Source organism: Stegodyphus dumicola, chromosome 3, assembly GCF_044657685.1.
Source record: "Stegodyphus dumicola isolate Sdum_Otavi_A_Nest chromosome 3, ASM4465768v1".
Lineage (NCBI taxonomy): Eukaryota > Metazoa > Arthropoda > Arachnida > Araneae > Eresidae > Stegodyphus > Stegodyphus dumicola.
The window spans coordinates 119,934,867-119,949,836 of record NC_140770.1 but is presented as its reverse complement, the minus strand read 5'-3'; the positions used below and the strand labels follow the sequence as shown (position 1 = coordinate 119,949,836).

The 14,970-nt window shown below is 31.8% G+C and overlaps 1 protein-coding gene across 1 annotated transcript in view; it reads right to left on the bottom strand.

Annotated features, from left to right (window-relative positions):
• LOC118183862 (dynein axonemal heavy chain 7-like) overlaps positions 1-14,970 on the bottom strand; it is a 368,025-nt gene that overhangs the window by 144,047 nt on the left and 209,008 nt on the right. Inside the window, exons 48-53 of the mRNA XM_085812440.1 lie at positions 10,369-10,502; positions 9,167-9,410; positions 8,119-8,295; positions 6,853-6,981; positions 5,369-5,458; positions 1,801-1,941 (exon numbers count right to left, since the gene is read on the bottom strand). Coding sequence (XP_085668566.1) covers positions 1,801-1,941; positions 5,369-5,458; positions 6,853-6,981; positions 8,119-8,295; positions 9,167-9,410; positions 10,369-10,502 — 915 coding nt within the window. The remainder of the gene's footprint in view (positions 1-1,800; positions 1,942-5,368; positions 5,459-6,852; positions 6,982-8,118; positions 8,296-9,166; positions 9,411-10,368; positions 10,503-14,970) is intronic.

Sequence of the window (14,970 nt, the reverse complement as noted above, 5' to 3'; positions counted from 1 at the left end):
GTAATGGCGTGCATTTTCAGAGGAACACGAGACGAGGGCTTAGCGAAGGTCTTGCACAGTTCACAAAACAAACTAATGCGGCAGCCCGGTGCTATGCACTAGCTAGATTTGTGTCTAACGCAGGGACTTCTTAAACGCAATCATTTACTACGAGGGTCCGGCGCTCTTGCTAAAATATTGAAATTCTCACTGCACTGATTTCTCTTTCTCTCTCTTTGGATTACAGCTTAACATTTATGAGGCTGACATATCGAGGAATATTAGAATTATCGAGTAGATAAGAATCAAGGAGGATAAATATTTCAACTTTGCAGAATTTTTTATTTGATCAGCCGAATTCTTTTCTGGTTGGAATACTAACCACTAAAATTTATGAGATTATTCCGTTTGACAACACACAAACACACACACACACAAAAAAAAAAATGCAGATTGGCAATAAAATTCAAAAGAATTAAATGGATAATGTTATTGCTGATAAAATGATGACTTCAACTGCCACATGAAAATTCCTTTGGGAATTTTCTATCATTTTTTAGAGTGAGCGAAGACCACGTATTTATAACATCTAATCATGTCTCCAATCCAGTTAAGGCAAAGCCATCTGTTCCACTGCAGATGCGTTCGCAAATGCGTGGAAAATAGCAATAATTATACTCTCTAGGATATTTCTCTCCCTGAATAAAAAAACAACTAAAATATTATTGGCAGAGAATAAGTGTAACAGATAAATAATTTTGGACTATTTTACAATAAATTTGGTAAAAAAGAAAAGCACCGCTGATAAGATAGATGAAAACATTCTTGATTATTATAACAACTGCTGTAAAGTTCATATTCTTATTATTTACATTTTCACACCATTTAAGTTTTTAAATGCGTGGAAGACTTTTGAACCATTCTGAAAAATATCATATGATTCATTAAATTGAAAAAAAATAATAAGAAGATAACAGGAATTATCATAAAAATACACTACTTTTTTATTTAATGCTCTAAAAGAGTACAATTAATTTCTGGCTGTGCCTCTTTTTGGAAATGCATAAGGTTCATATTACTTACACACGTTTCGTAGTGCATGTTTAAATAACATTAAAAAGGTTAAACTCAGCTTTCTTGAACTTAGAATCAGATAGCAAAATTTGGCGTTTCAAGAGGCATCAATTTTAAATTAATAATTAGCAAAACCTGACCTTTATTTGGCGTGTACATCAATTAAGAAATCCCAAGAAACAGCACAACACAATCTCAAAACAAACAGATCTTTTTTTAAGTGATGTGCACACAAAATTGAAAGATTTTTTTCCAATTATTAATCCTAAAGGTAAAATGATATTATTGCAACTTAAAATAATTTTAATTCTTGCACTAATTTTACTTTTGATGCTTTCTATATCTGTTTCCCAAAGCCTTTGATTTCAATAAAAATTGTCGGAGAGTAACAGGGAACAAAAAATCCTTTCTTTAAATACCTCTTCAAATTTTGCTTATAGAAATAAGGAAAATTTCCTTTTTGACTCTTTAAAACATGATAAATATGTTATTCAAAGACATTTTTTGTTCTATTAATTAAAACATTAGATTTTATTTTTACAGAATCCTCCTGCCCAAATGCTATTTTTATACCATATTTTTTCTAAAAAACTGAAAGTATTAATATCAGTGTTTAAGGAGATAAATAAAACAGACTTTTCGTATATACCCTGTATGATGGAATTTCATTTATAATTAATTAGTCTAATAAATTAACATAATCATGCACGTAACTCTGAAAACAAAATATAAATATATTTACAATACCTTCGCTGTTCTATCATATATTTCCATGGCTAGAACCCATCTACAAAGTCCTTCAGCAGCTGATGATGCTTTTGCAACATTCACTGGATCAAATTCTGGTAAGCCTATATACTCCGACCGGATTTTTTCCATTATCAATGGCTGATTAATCAAAGCAAAATTTAAACAAAACACTTAATTTAATATTAAAAATGATAGTTTAATCTGAATTACATACAAAAAGTGCATTCATTGCTTAAATAAGTACTATTAGCAGAACAGCATCAAATTTCAAGTTTTTTTTTACCTTTCTGATTTATCACTTAATTAACAATGAACTGTAACTTAAGATATAAAGAATATTTAACAAAAAAATATAGATGACTATTTGATTATTATTTTGGCTGCAATTCTGTTTAAAGTTACTTCATAATTCCTTACAACTCTATTTAAAACTGATAAAAATAAAAACATTATCTTTTCTAGATGAAAACATACAACCTGAAATTTGGAGTAGCTTATGTTATAATGCATATTATTACGTTTTCTTTTGAAAATATTATTTCAGCACACTTTTTAATATTATATTTCCTTTTCAAAACTTGTCCTACCTTTCTTTTTTGTAAACTTAATGAATTTGAGCAATTTCTGAAATATGGCTATTACTGATTTTTATCATTCTTAGATAATAAGATGCAAAGCACACAGCCTGATTACAATTCATATATACAGGGAAACCTGGTTACAACAATATTTTAGGGACCAAATAAATATATTGTTGTAGAGAGGCATATTGTTATATCCAGGGCCCACATATTTTGAGCATTTAATAAGAGTTTTTTTTTATTATTATTATGAGTTTAAGGTGCATAACATACTACTTTTAAGTCTATATTTAGAAGAAATTAATTTGCAAAATACTAATAATAGTGGTTTAAATACTAAAAAAATAAATAAATAAGATAAATTCAGAAAATAAGCACAGAAATATTCACATACCTGAAAACACTTTTTATTGAAAATAATCCAATATTTTTGTTTGTTTATTGAATTTTTTAACTGTTAAGTTCACCAATACTGTATGCATTGAGTCTAGTGCAGGAAAATGTTCTTCATTTGTCGACGGAAGGCTTGAAAAAAATGTCCGTAGAGAATTCACAGACTGAAGAGCTTCCTGAGATGACAATAAGGACTGCGATGGACCTGTATTATCATCATCATCAATATCATCATCATCTTCATCATTGTTTCCTATCTCATCAGTAATTTCAGAGAGAATATCTTCACAGTAACTCCTGCGAAAACCATAAGATCATCATCTGCTGTTAAATAGTCATCTATACTAATTCCAAACTTTTTACCGCTTGTTTCCTCAAGTTGAGATACAGATTTTTTGATGTGCAAAACACATTCTTGATCATCTGAGAGATCATTGTCTATGGAATTTTCATCATAATCAGATTTCTTATCTTCCATAACACAAAGACCGGCCTTTTTCCAGCAATTCCGAATGGTTTTTTCTGTTACTTCCCACCAACTTCCAGCAATATTGTCACACGCTTCCTTGACATTTACAGCTTTGAAAGGGTCTTCTACTTTATTTTTAAAGTTTACAAGTATGGAGTCCACCAACCGTTTTCTGTAATATCCTTTGAAGCACTTAATTATGCCCATATCAAGAGGCTGTAAAATTGAAGTGCAATTGGCAGGAATAAAAGCGATTTCGATATTTTGTAGCTTTGGAAATGACGTGTGAGCACCGCAGTTATATATCAACAAAACGATTTTTTTTCTTTCTCTTCTTCATTTCATTGTCTAACTTCTGTAACCATTCGGAAAAAAATTTAGACGTCATCCAAGCCTTTTTATTTGCTTTATACTCCACGGGAAGACCTTTCACGTTCTTAAAGCACCTTGGCTTCAATGATTTACCAATGACGAGAGGTTGTATTCTATGCGTTCCTGTGCTATTTGTACACAGAAGAACAGTCAGTCTCTGCTTTGATTTCTTCCCTCCATAACACTTTTCACCCTTGAATGCCAATGTTCGATCGGGTAGGAGTTGTAAAAACAGCCCAGCTTCATCTGCATTATAAATGTCTTCTGGAGCATACTTTTCTAAGATTTCTTTCATCTTGTTTTGCCGCCATTCATTTGCGTCGTTTATCGCGGCTGACTTTTTCTCTCCGTGAACTTCTTGGAAAGTTATTCCATGACGATCTCGAAAACGCATTAACCAACCATTGCTAGCTTTGAAAGATTCGTTCCCTAGCATTGCTGCAAATTTCCCTGCTTTTGCACATAATAAAGGTCCATTTATTGGGACATTTGTTGCTCTCATCTCTTGAAACCATTTTAAAACAGCAGCATCAATGTTTTCATTTGTCGCAACTTTCAGTCGTTTTCGCTCTGGGTTAATTTCATTTGAAGTTACAGCATCTTCGATTTGCTTTCTCTTCTTTAGGAACGTTGCAACTGTAGATTGCGATAATCCATGTTTCTTAACCGCATCAATCTGCTTCATTCCCTTCATCAATATCATTGATAACGTTCAGTTTATCTCGAAAAGATAGTTGCTTTCGCCCTGCCATCTTAGGGAACAATATCGCGTGAAAGAAAGAAAAGTTTAAACCAAATGTTTCGCGTAGAACTCAAAATCGTTAATGACTATAAAACAGCCTTTGAACTCACTTTTCAGTACGTCACTTAACAACACCCCGCCTCCATCTCCCCCTGTTCCTCTAACAAAGGGCACTTGTTCTGTGACAAGACAGGTCTAGATGTCTTTAAACCTTATCAGAATTCCAAAGCTTACTGGGAAATGAGACTAGGCATACATTTACACTTCACCCCCTCTCACCCACTCCAATTCCCAAAAGGGTGGTCTTCATCTGTTTTGAAATCTGAACAATAGATATTTATTCAGGGATAAGTTTAATATCCACAATGAGTCTTAATAGACGGAAAAAATAACAAAAGAAAACGAAAAAAAAAAAAAAAAAAAAGCATTTGAAAATCAAAATATTATTATAAAGAGAGAAAATAATACTGAAATTTAGATTGAAAAAATCTTTTTACAGAGGTTTATTGTTCTAGAGAATATAGCAATATTGAGGGAAGATTAACATTAGTTTATATGCAAAATCACCGGGACCACAGAACATTATTGTAGTAGAGGGAGTTATTGTTGTAGCGAGAGTTTACTGTATATAGGTTGTAAAAGTTTGTGCAACTCTTTTATTTACAATTAAGGTTCAAAATGTATTTTCTAAAATTATCATTTTGCTGTGTGTGACAAAGCATTTTGATAGAAGGATACTATTAGATAACAGTTTTTCTCACTGCAGATGCTGTCCATAAAGTAATGGATTTTATATTAGAAAATATTGTATTAAGTAAGAATAGTAGTTTTTTCAGAAAACTTTATAATTTGGGAAACTGAATATCGTGATTTTGTGTACATGAAGTTTTACGAGGATCATACATTAAATATAATCATTTTAGGTTAGAATTCTTTTCAATTTTCTTGTAATAGGAATTGTTGCTATACGACAGCAATTGTATAACAAGAAAACTCAATCTTACTTACATCAATATTGTCTTTATCATACTCTTTAAGAGATGCAAGGAAACCCATGTCGCCAAGCAGTTTCTTTGAAGGTCCCCAGTAATCATTCACCTGCGAAAAACGTTCTGCTGCTTTATTTAGGATTTAGCTATTTTTGTACAAGAAATGTTAATATCCTTAATAATATAGAATGAAGTTTTTTAGTGAATTGCACATATAATATATAGAAAGTTTAATATGAGAAAATGAAAAGCTTTTCCTCTGACATTTAAATAAGAGATATTTAAATTCAAATGACATTTTGCTTCAACATTGTAGTGAAAATTTTAATGATTTTTTAAATAATTTCTGGAATAATAGGACCCAGTTGCCTAAAAATGATTTCTGCCCATTATCTGAATGGTGTTTGGGATGGTTTGGCATGTTTATACTATGCCGCTAGTTTAGGAAAATAAACAAAAATATACATAAAAAGAATGTTTTTAGCTACAACTCTCTATTTGCATATGATTTGGAATAAATGAGCTTTTACATGGATTTTTTACAAACTGCTCTATGACATAGTTGCCTAAGATTATATGTGCGTTTATCAAAATTTTACTAATTTATCAATGCTCTGGAATTCCTTCCCCCTTCTCTTTTTCAGACAAATATAAATTTCATCTACATAATAAAATTTACTAACATATTCTGATTTTTCAGGATCAGCAAAATGTAGCTTTAAAATAATAAGCAGAACCGATTCTTTGATAAAGGAATCTTGGCAGTTGTATTTATCTCAGATTTCTCATTAGGTGATTACGCGTATAGAACTTGATAGTATATTTCATCAAATTACATCAACACAATCACTATTTCTTCAATAAAAATGAGAATAGTAAAATTTTCTATTTTCATATTGAAAAGTTTTACCTTTTATTAATAGACAGTTTTACTCTTTCCCCCTTCTTGCGTAAATACATTTTCTAATGTCTTATAAGCAGTGAAAATGTAAAATAACACGTCAAGTTAAGACATATATTCCTAATTGTAAGGGAGAACTATCACATAGGATATAACGCTCATTAGGATGAAAAGTAAGCAAAATTAACTTGCTTAAAGTTCTAAACTAAACTATTTTTTAGTAAAATAAAAAAAATCATTCATTGGGAAAAAATAAACAAAAAAATCAGTGAATTTTTTAGTGTTACTTGATAACGCTTTTAAAATTTTGAAACCCACATTTATGAAATCAGAAATTGTAATTACTATAAAGATTATTTTAAATACTTGTACTATAGAATTACACATCTAAAATAGTCACAGCTTGAAAACACTTATTAATAAATTGCCAGTTAATTGCACCAATTTTCTCTGTAGTTCATAATCATTAATAAATAATTACACCAATTTTTGTAAGTAATACATAATCGTTAATTTCATCTGTTTCAATAAAATAAGAATACAGAACAAAGAAAAGAACAGATTTCAGATGAAAATAAATGAATTTGTGACTCATGTCTTACTTTTCTACCTGTAGCTGGATCAGTAACTCTATCTGGTTTAATATTTTTCATTATACATACAGCAGCAAGGACAACTTTTACAGCATTTGGAGGATTTTTCATCGATTTCACAACAGTGATGTCAGCAGGCTGTAAAATATAAAATTTATAAGTACATTTTGCCAAGCAAGAGAGAGGAAGGAGTTATTAGAAGCAGGCCGCTTGCCATAGTAGTTTTACTCGGTTGCCTTCAAGGCCAGAGGTTTAATCCTCTTGATAATTTTAAACGTATCGTAGTGTTAGCAGTTCTCTGTACTACATACGGCTTTTTGTTAATTTACGGCCAATCTTGGAGCTAGGCACTTGTTTATTAATCCAAAGTTAGTTTAGTTAGAGTTTAGTTAATATTTTTTATATTCTTACGTTCAGACCACAAGTGGTTGGTCTCTGTATTCCGAAGTTCCGGAAATCATTGTAAAGAGAGAAAAATAAAGGGTTTCGTATACCCTTCCTGTGTGTATTGTCTACTTCCCAAATTTATTGAACATAGCTTTAGTAAGCTCCCTGTTCCGAGTCAGGACAGTGAATGTTCCCAAAGCAAGTAAGGAGGAACACCAATCCTGATAAAGTAGTCTTGGTTCATTGGTTGGTTAATTGAGTAAGGTACATGTTGTCTGCCTAACAAGAAGGATGCTCTCAAGAATGACATTTCAAGGTAAATATATTTGTATTTATATTGCACATTGAAAAAAAACCAAGGAAAATCCATACAGCCAGACCATTCACTGAGATGTCAAACTGAGTTGAACCATCAGTAGTCATCAGCCACTGATTGGTATCCAGCAACTTAGGAATCTGGTCTTTATCAAGTCAAACAGAATTGGGAAACTCTGTTTTCCATAAAACATAATGCCTGCCCTTAAATTCTACCAACTCACTCAACATACACATTTCTGTGATATAATAGGAAAAATAAAACTGAAAAAAGGATCGTTGATGTTCCTATACAAATGTTATGATTTCATATGCAGTATTATATAATTTATTTAGTAAAACTGGCACCATCTTCTTTGCATCTTAGACACTGCTGTTATTCCATATAATGAAACCAAATATTTAAAAAAATCCATTCAGTAGCAAATATAAAAGAGATTTTAAATCCTGAATTCTTTAAAAGAGCAACCTTGTTAGACGATACACAGATGATTAATTTAAAATGTGCCAAGTCATGGAACTTCTTAAACTACATACAAAGGGTACTAACTAGAGTATGAAATGTCGAATTACCTTTAAAGTGTCTAATGCTGCCAGTGCAGCCTCAAGAGCTGGCAAAGCTTCAGCTAAATCTGCTTCACATTCTTCTTTAAGAGCAGATGATTCTTGAGCTTGGGCACTAGCATATTCTTCATCTTTATTTACAAAGGCTTTGACTTTTTCAACATCGGCAGACTCTTTTTTAATTTTCTGGAATAATACAATAATAATAATTTTGCTAATCAGTGCTATATTTTTATTTATTTTTTTATTTCCCTAAGCTATACATTTATTTGATTTTCAGGTAATCATGTAGTAAGCGATATACCGCTTTTAGGTGTTTATTTATGTCTTAGTTGACGCCACTAAAATGCTATTTTTAAATTCGAACAAGCATTGAAATGGTGGGAAAAAGAAATGATTAAAACAACTACCAATTTTCGCACCCCAATTTAAATCACGTTCAAATGGAGGCATATATTTAAAGTATAAAACAATCTAAGAGAAGAACACGGTAAAAAGATATTCTAAGATCAGTAAATTATATTCTAAACCAGGGGTTCTCAACCGGTGGTATGCAAAGTATTTTTAACTATTAAATTAAAAAAAATTAAAACCACAACATCCTGGTTAAGTTTTTTTTCTAACACTCGTAAATTTATGCGATCTGAGCTTTGTTCAACAGTGGTGGTGTAGTAGTACATTGTAGTGATGGTACTAAAGGTTTTTTAATTTTTGTTCAGATGGTAAGCGTTTGTCAAAAGGTTGAGAACTGCTGTTCTAAACTATTATACTACCTTTAAAAGTATCACCAAATATTTACATTTATAATAAAATGAACTTATTCTAACATGCAAAGTTATTTAACATTACAGTTCAAAAATAATAAATATTTAATTCAAAATTTAATTTTTAAATTAAATTCCAAATTTCACTAATTAATGCTATTCAATAAATAACGTAAAAACTAATAAAATAATCAGATAAATGAAGAAATTTAAGGCATAATTCTAGCTTCTTTAAAATTAAAACACGTTCAGGTTATTTCATGCAATGCTAATTGAAAAACTTAAATAGAAACCTCTATAAATTCTTCAGCTTCTTTCTGTGCAACAACTAATTTTGGCTGAAGCTCTTCGATATCCTTTTGCATTCCAGTTATTGTTTCGGAGAAAAATTCCAGTTGGCCAAGACCTCTAACATAACGTTGAATAGCAGCTTTTATTTCTTCTTGCTTAGTGCTCAAAAGCTCTTTGAAGGACGATATCAATGTCAGGTACGATGTTGGTGTGATATATGTATAACGTCCAAGTTCAGCAGCAAAACTACAGCCAAATGAATTGAATTGTGTATCAGGATTAGATGATTTTAATAAAAGTTTAAAAATGTTAGAAAAGAAGAAAATTAGAAATTTGTGGAGAAGATAATAACACAAATCGTCATACAAGACCGAAAAATATTCGCAGTTCTTCAGTTACAATGTAATAAAAATAAGCTTTTAGAAATTTTAAACTAGTTTCTCAAAATTTGTTTCTTTTAGAAAAACTGTGAGTTTGGGAGCTCCAGACTAGCTTATGGTGTTTTAAACGTTTCAAAAGTCCACTTTCAACAAATTCATTATTTTGTCAAATATTTGAATACATGGAAATGTCCAAGTTTTAAATCATGAAAATAAATTTATAAATCTTGGAAACATGATACAGAACGAGGAATACAAAATTTACATTACATTTTTACGGGAAATATATCCAAAACTGCAAATATAATTTCAGTTTTATAACTTTTTTAAATGATATAATATAAGCTTATATAGTAAAAACAAATACAATCAATGTAAAAATGCAATCAGCTTCAAAAATAAATAAAAACTCTCAATCTTTGTCAGCAATTGATAATCCCAATTTTTACTCAATCATTTAATTTCAGTTTTAGTGAAATAATGAACCGAGATTATCTATGATACACTGTTTACTATCTAAAACAGTTTAATACTATAAAGATAAATTTAATTTAACTCTAGCTGACTACTCATAAATTCATTACTCCTTATAAACATACACCCAGTCTGGATTATCAGGAAATACTTAAAATATTTTACCGTTGAATAATTTATGTAATATTAGTCACTTGTTTAAAAACTATCTAATTACGAGATAAGAGTAGATGAAGGGAAAAGGAATAATTACAAATGAAGCAGATTCTTGATGTATCCAGAAATGCATTATCATATATCACAAAACCATATCTCGATATCAAGGACTAATTAATGATTAATATACTTACAGAGAACTCAACTCCTGAGCCCTGTTATGAAAGTATTTGCAAATTGCAACAGCATCAAGTTTCACTTTATCTTTTAAATCCATATTTCTAAATGAATGTTCAGCAACTCTTTCTAAAGCATCTTCTGGCCAAGGCTATAAAAATATTATCATACAATTTGTTGTCACAACTTTAATTTAAGGTATATTTTATGAAGCTGTATTATAGTTTAGAATCGATTGCTTATTTCATAATAGAAAATAAAAATTGAAATGAATATGGATGAGGTAGGAGTTCATGTGAATTTATTTTTATCTTCTTTTTACGGAAAAAAGTTATAAAAATGTATGATTGAAATCATTTTTTACTTCCTTGTACGAAGTAAAAAGGAAGTATTGTAATCGCGAAAAGCTTCAGGCAACATATTTCAACGAAAATATCCACTTTGACCGCTTTCGAATGTAATTTAACGATGTTTTTGCGTGATATCTATACGTAAGGACAGAATAAAAGGCTCTTTTCCTCCAAAAAATCTAAAAAACTGCTTTAAAATGAATTCTGAAGAGAATTTTTCGTGGCGTCTGTACGAACGTATGTACGTACGTACGTATCTCGCATAACTCAAAAAAGAGTAGCCTCAGAACGTTGAAATTTTGTATATAAGAGTACTATAACATGTAGATGTGCACCTCGTATTTTGGTTTCAATCGGCCGCGCCAAACGTATATAAATATATTTATAAATATATCCACTCTGTTACCCGACTCAGTGATCTCAGTTTCTTTACTCTTATATGTTTGTAAATTATGCATTTTTTGCTTTACAAATGATAGAATTATGTTGTTTTTATCTTCCGGTTAAAGTTTTAATGCCTTTCGTAATTCTGGAAGCAATATTTGTACAATTATCAACAATTTAAAAGCTGTTTAAGTGCGGTTAAGTTTTAAATAACATGGCGGACATATTTGTTTACATTTGAAACAGCAGAATTGTAGGTTTGTTGCCAATCTAGAGAGACTAAGCTTCGCAACACAAAAATAACGCCTTCATTTATTATTGCGAATTAAATCATGCTTCATCCTTTCTGGAATTTTTTCGAGGAAATAAGTATTTAAGATTTACTTCGTAATTTTTAATACAGATATTTTGAGTTTTTATGTATTTTTGCCTTGTCGCGAAGTGAAAACTGAATTAATTGAATGAGAAATACTCAATCGTCTGTGAAAAACTGTTTCTTTTTCGTTTTGTTCGCTTAATTTCTTTTATACATCGTTCTAGCTTTGTTATAGTATTTGAATAGAACATGTGGCAACGATTAGATAATTCTTTAAATGATATAAATTTTGTACATTCTGAGTTACAATATAAACGAAATATAATAGTGTTAAGTAAACCTAGCGCCAGAGTGTCGCTATGGTAAACAAAGTGAATTTTAAAGAATGCATTTATTCTATTGTGGTTTATGCGCTGTCGGCGAAGTAGGTTTAATTAAATCTAATAAGTTAAATGAAATGCAAGAAAAAATGCGTATAATTTAATATTCCGTACAAGGAAGTCATGTGGTGTACACATCAGATTTTTTTCTTTATGGTTTTTAGTGAGTTTCAACTGTAATATGTTGCAGCTAAAGACTTTGAAACAACGATACTTTAAAGCTGTCTTGATACTCAGTAGTACATTAGATTCAACATGTTTCTGACATTTATGATAGCTTTTATGTTACGGTCGATTTTGCAATGACATTTATTTTACAGTTCATTCCATTTTAACACTTCTTGTAAAATTCAAGACATTGTAATGTTAGACGAACTTCGTATTTTAGTGAAATAGGTTGAGTAAAAATTTCGCAGTAATATCATAACTGTTTCGAACATGTGCACTATCTCTTAAATATGAATTTTAATTTTAAATATTCTTTTACTTTATAGGCTTGTTTGTGAGAGAGAATTGGTGCTTTTCAGTGATCAACTCGAATCACGCGCTTACGTGTAAGATTTTGTTACTCTGATATCAAAGAATATTATCGGAGAGCGGTTATACTCTACGAAAGCCACTGATAATGATTTACAAGTAAATGCCTCGGTTTTATATGTGAGACAAATGATTCCTGTATTATATGTGATTTTAAATCATAATAATATGCAATTTGTGCTTTTTGGTAGCGTTGTAGTTGCCTGCCTGCCATATTTTGCAGTATAACTATGACATTTTCGTTATTTATTACGGTCACAATAATATCTAAATAAGTAATTTTTCTTTATATTTCCTACCGTTCTTACTTGAGTTTTTTATAGCATTTTATGACCTCTAGTAAGCTGTTTGGTCCTCTTCTCCTTTTTATTTAAACAAGCCAGATTACTTTCAATGAGACATTTACTTTGATACTAAAATGACTCAAAGGATGCTGTATCCAAAGGAATTCAAAACTCATGGGATAAACTTTAAGGGGTGTTAGAGCACACTATTAGGACTTTTGTTTTTGTAATGTATGAATGGAATTAATGCGTTAAGGCAAATACCCGAGAAAAAATTATGCAAAGAAACATAAATTTTTCACGTTCAGTATTGTTGACAATGTTTGTTTATAGCAATGTTTACAATAATTACTCATAACTGCGTTCATCAATGTAATACATGCTGAGCAGCGTTAACAATGATAGCTTACAGTTTCGAAGATATCAGGTATTTCTGCAAGGTAAGCAATGTACATATTGTTACGAAATGTGCAGGTGCGGTGAGATAGCTTCCCCGCAAAGCAGTTTTAGGGTTGCCATAAAACGGCAAAGGAGGGCAAGGTTGCCACATTTGGCGAAAATTCCCCCATTTGGCGACATTTGGTGAAAAAATTGGCGCTATACCATGGACGGTTGGAGAACCTTCTGGAACGAATTCTTACCGGTTTAGCCCAGAATGTTCCCGAACACAAGCCGAAAACTATATAAACCCTGCTGGTCCGCAGTCAGTTAGTGTGCGTCTGTCATCGAGTGAGTGTGCCTCGTCTAGCGAGTCAATCCCTGCGGAGACGATCGCGTTGACAGCCGGCCAGCGAGTGCCGAGTGGGTCGTCGAGTGCACCGAAAGGGTCTCGTAGAGTATGGCAGCTAGTGCATCGTCGAAAGAGCGTGTTGAGATCCGGCAACGACTGAACTGAGAGTCAGGAGCTGTGCTCTGTGTGTTGTCGAGTGCATCGCGAGTTGTAGCGTCGAGAGTATGTGGAGTTCCGAGAACGACCAAGCAGAGTCGGGAAAAGTCCACAAAGCAGAGTCGGGAGCTGTACTCCAGAAAGCAGAGTCGGGTGCTTTGCATAAGCTGTCTCCACCGTTATTGCCTGACAGTGTGAAGGCTGTGTCGCTGATTGTTCCAGCGTGTTTATAGTAGATCTTCGACGACTGTAAAAAGTGACTTTGGAGCTGTCCTGATTAATATTGGCCAAATAAATTTTGTGTTTCGATACTTCATCAAGTGTCGTCGTTATTCACTCCAAATCTACAAACCCCGTACGAACGTGAAGGAAGAAAATAACGCAACAACTGGTGTCAGAAGAATAAAAAGAAAAACGCAACAATATTTTTGTCGGCAACAGTTACAAGCTAATCACTCCATTACCGTTGCTAAGTATGAATTATCACTGTTGGATGACGCAATTTCGTAAACATTGCTTAAAGAAGCACTTGTGAACTATGCTGTAATGTTTACTTTCATGTTCTTATTTCTTGTATTTGTCCGCACTACTTCCGCCCATACATTCGGATACAAAAGTTTTATTTTAGTGAACTCTGATAACCATTAAAATTTCTTCCATGCGTTCTGAATCGCTCTGTATTGATCAAACCTAAAGCTGCGATGGCACAGTCTTTCTCTCAGTCTCACTGTCTCCACAGTAAGCGGTTAGTCCGCTGATGAAAGCTAATTCTTCCCATATCCGCACTGTCTTCTAGCACAAGTATCTTTCTGTAAAGAGGCAAAACTTTGTATGTGAACTCGATCTGTGCGATAATCAGCAAATGCTACTTATGAAATAAGACTATTTTGTACAAAAGTAATTAATAAGTTAGTGAGTAGACGTTTTAGGACGTGAAATTTCTTGTTGCTTAGCTTAACCACATTTCACTGGTGATATAACACTGATGATCTGTACTTTTCACTGCTGATTCGAAATTCTGTAAAACTGTCATAGAACTTGAAGTTAATTCATTGGATAATGAAGTGAAGAATATACTTGATTTTCAACAAGAGAAACTAAAATAAAACTATCTTCTTCAATTTAAAGAACAAAAAGCATGAGAAAAAGAGAAAGATGACGATTGCGAACAAAAAAAGAGTATGTGACGACTAAGAAGTTAACTGTAAAACATTTGAGTTAGTTTTCTTTCTTAATAATCATATTGAAGAAATTTGTTTGTTTGTTGCTGAAATTTGTTTAGGCTAATCTTGAGCCGGAAAAAAATAAATAAATAAAATAAAAATGCGCCGAAACAAATCGGTTGTCATCTGTGAGAGGTTCTATAAAAAGATGAGAATGCCGAGCACTATTTAAACATTTTTATTTAATTTTAGAATAAAAGTGTAGCTCAATTAAATGTTTAAGCATTAAATAAATGTTTAATACGATTTAGAGTAGCAA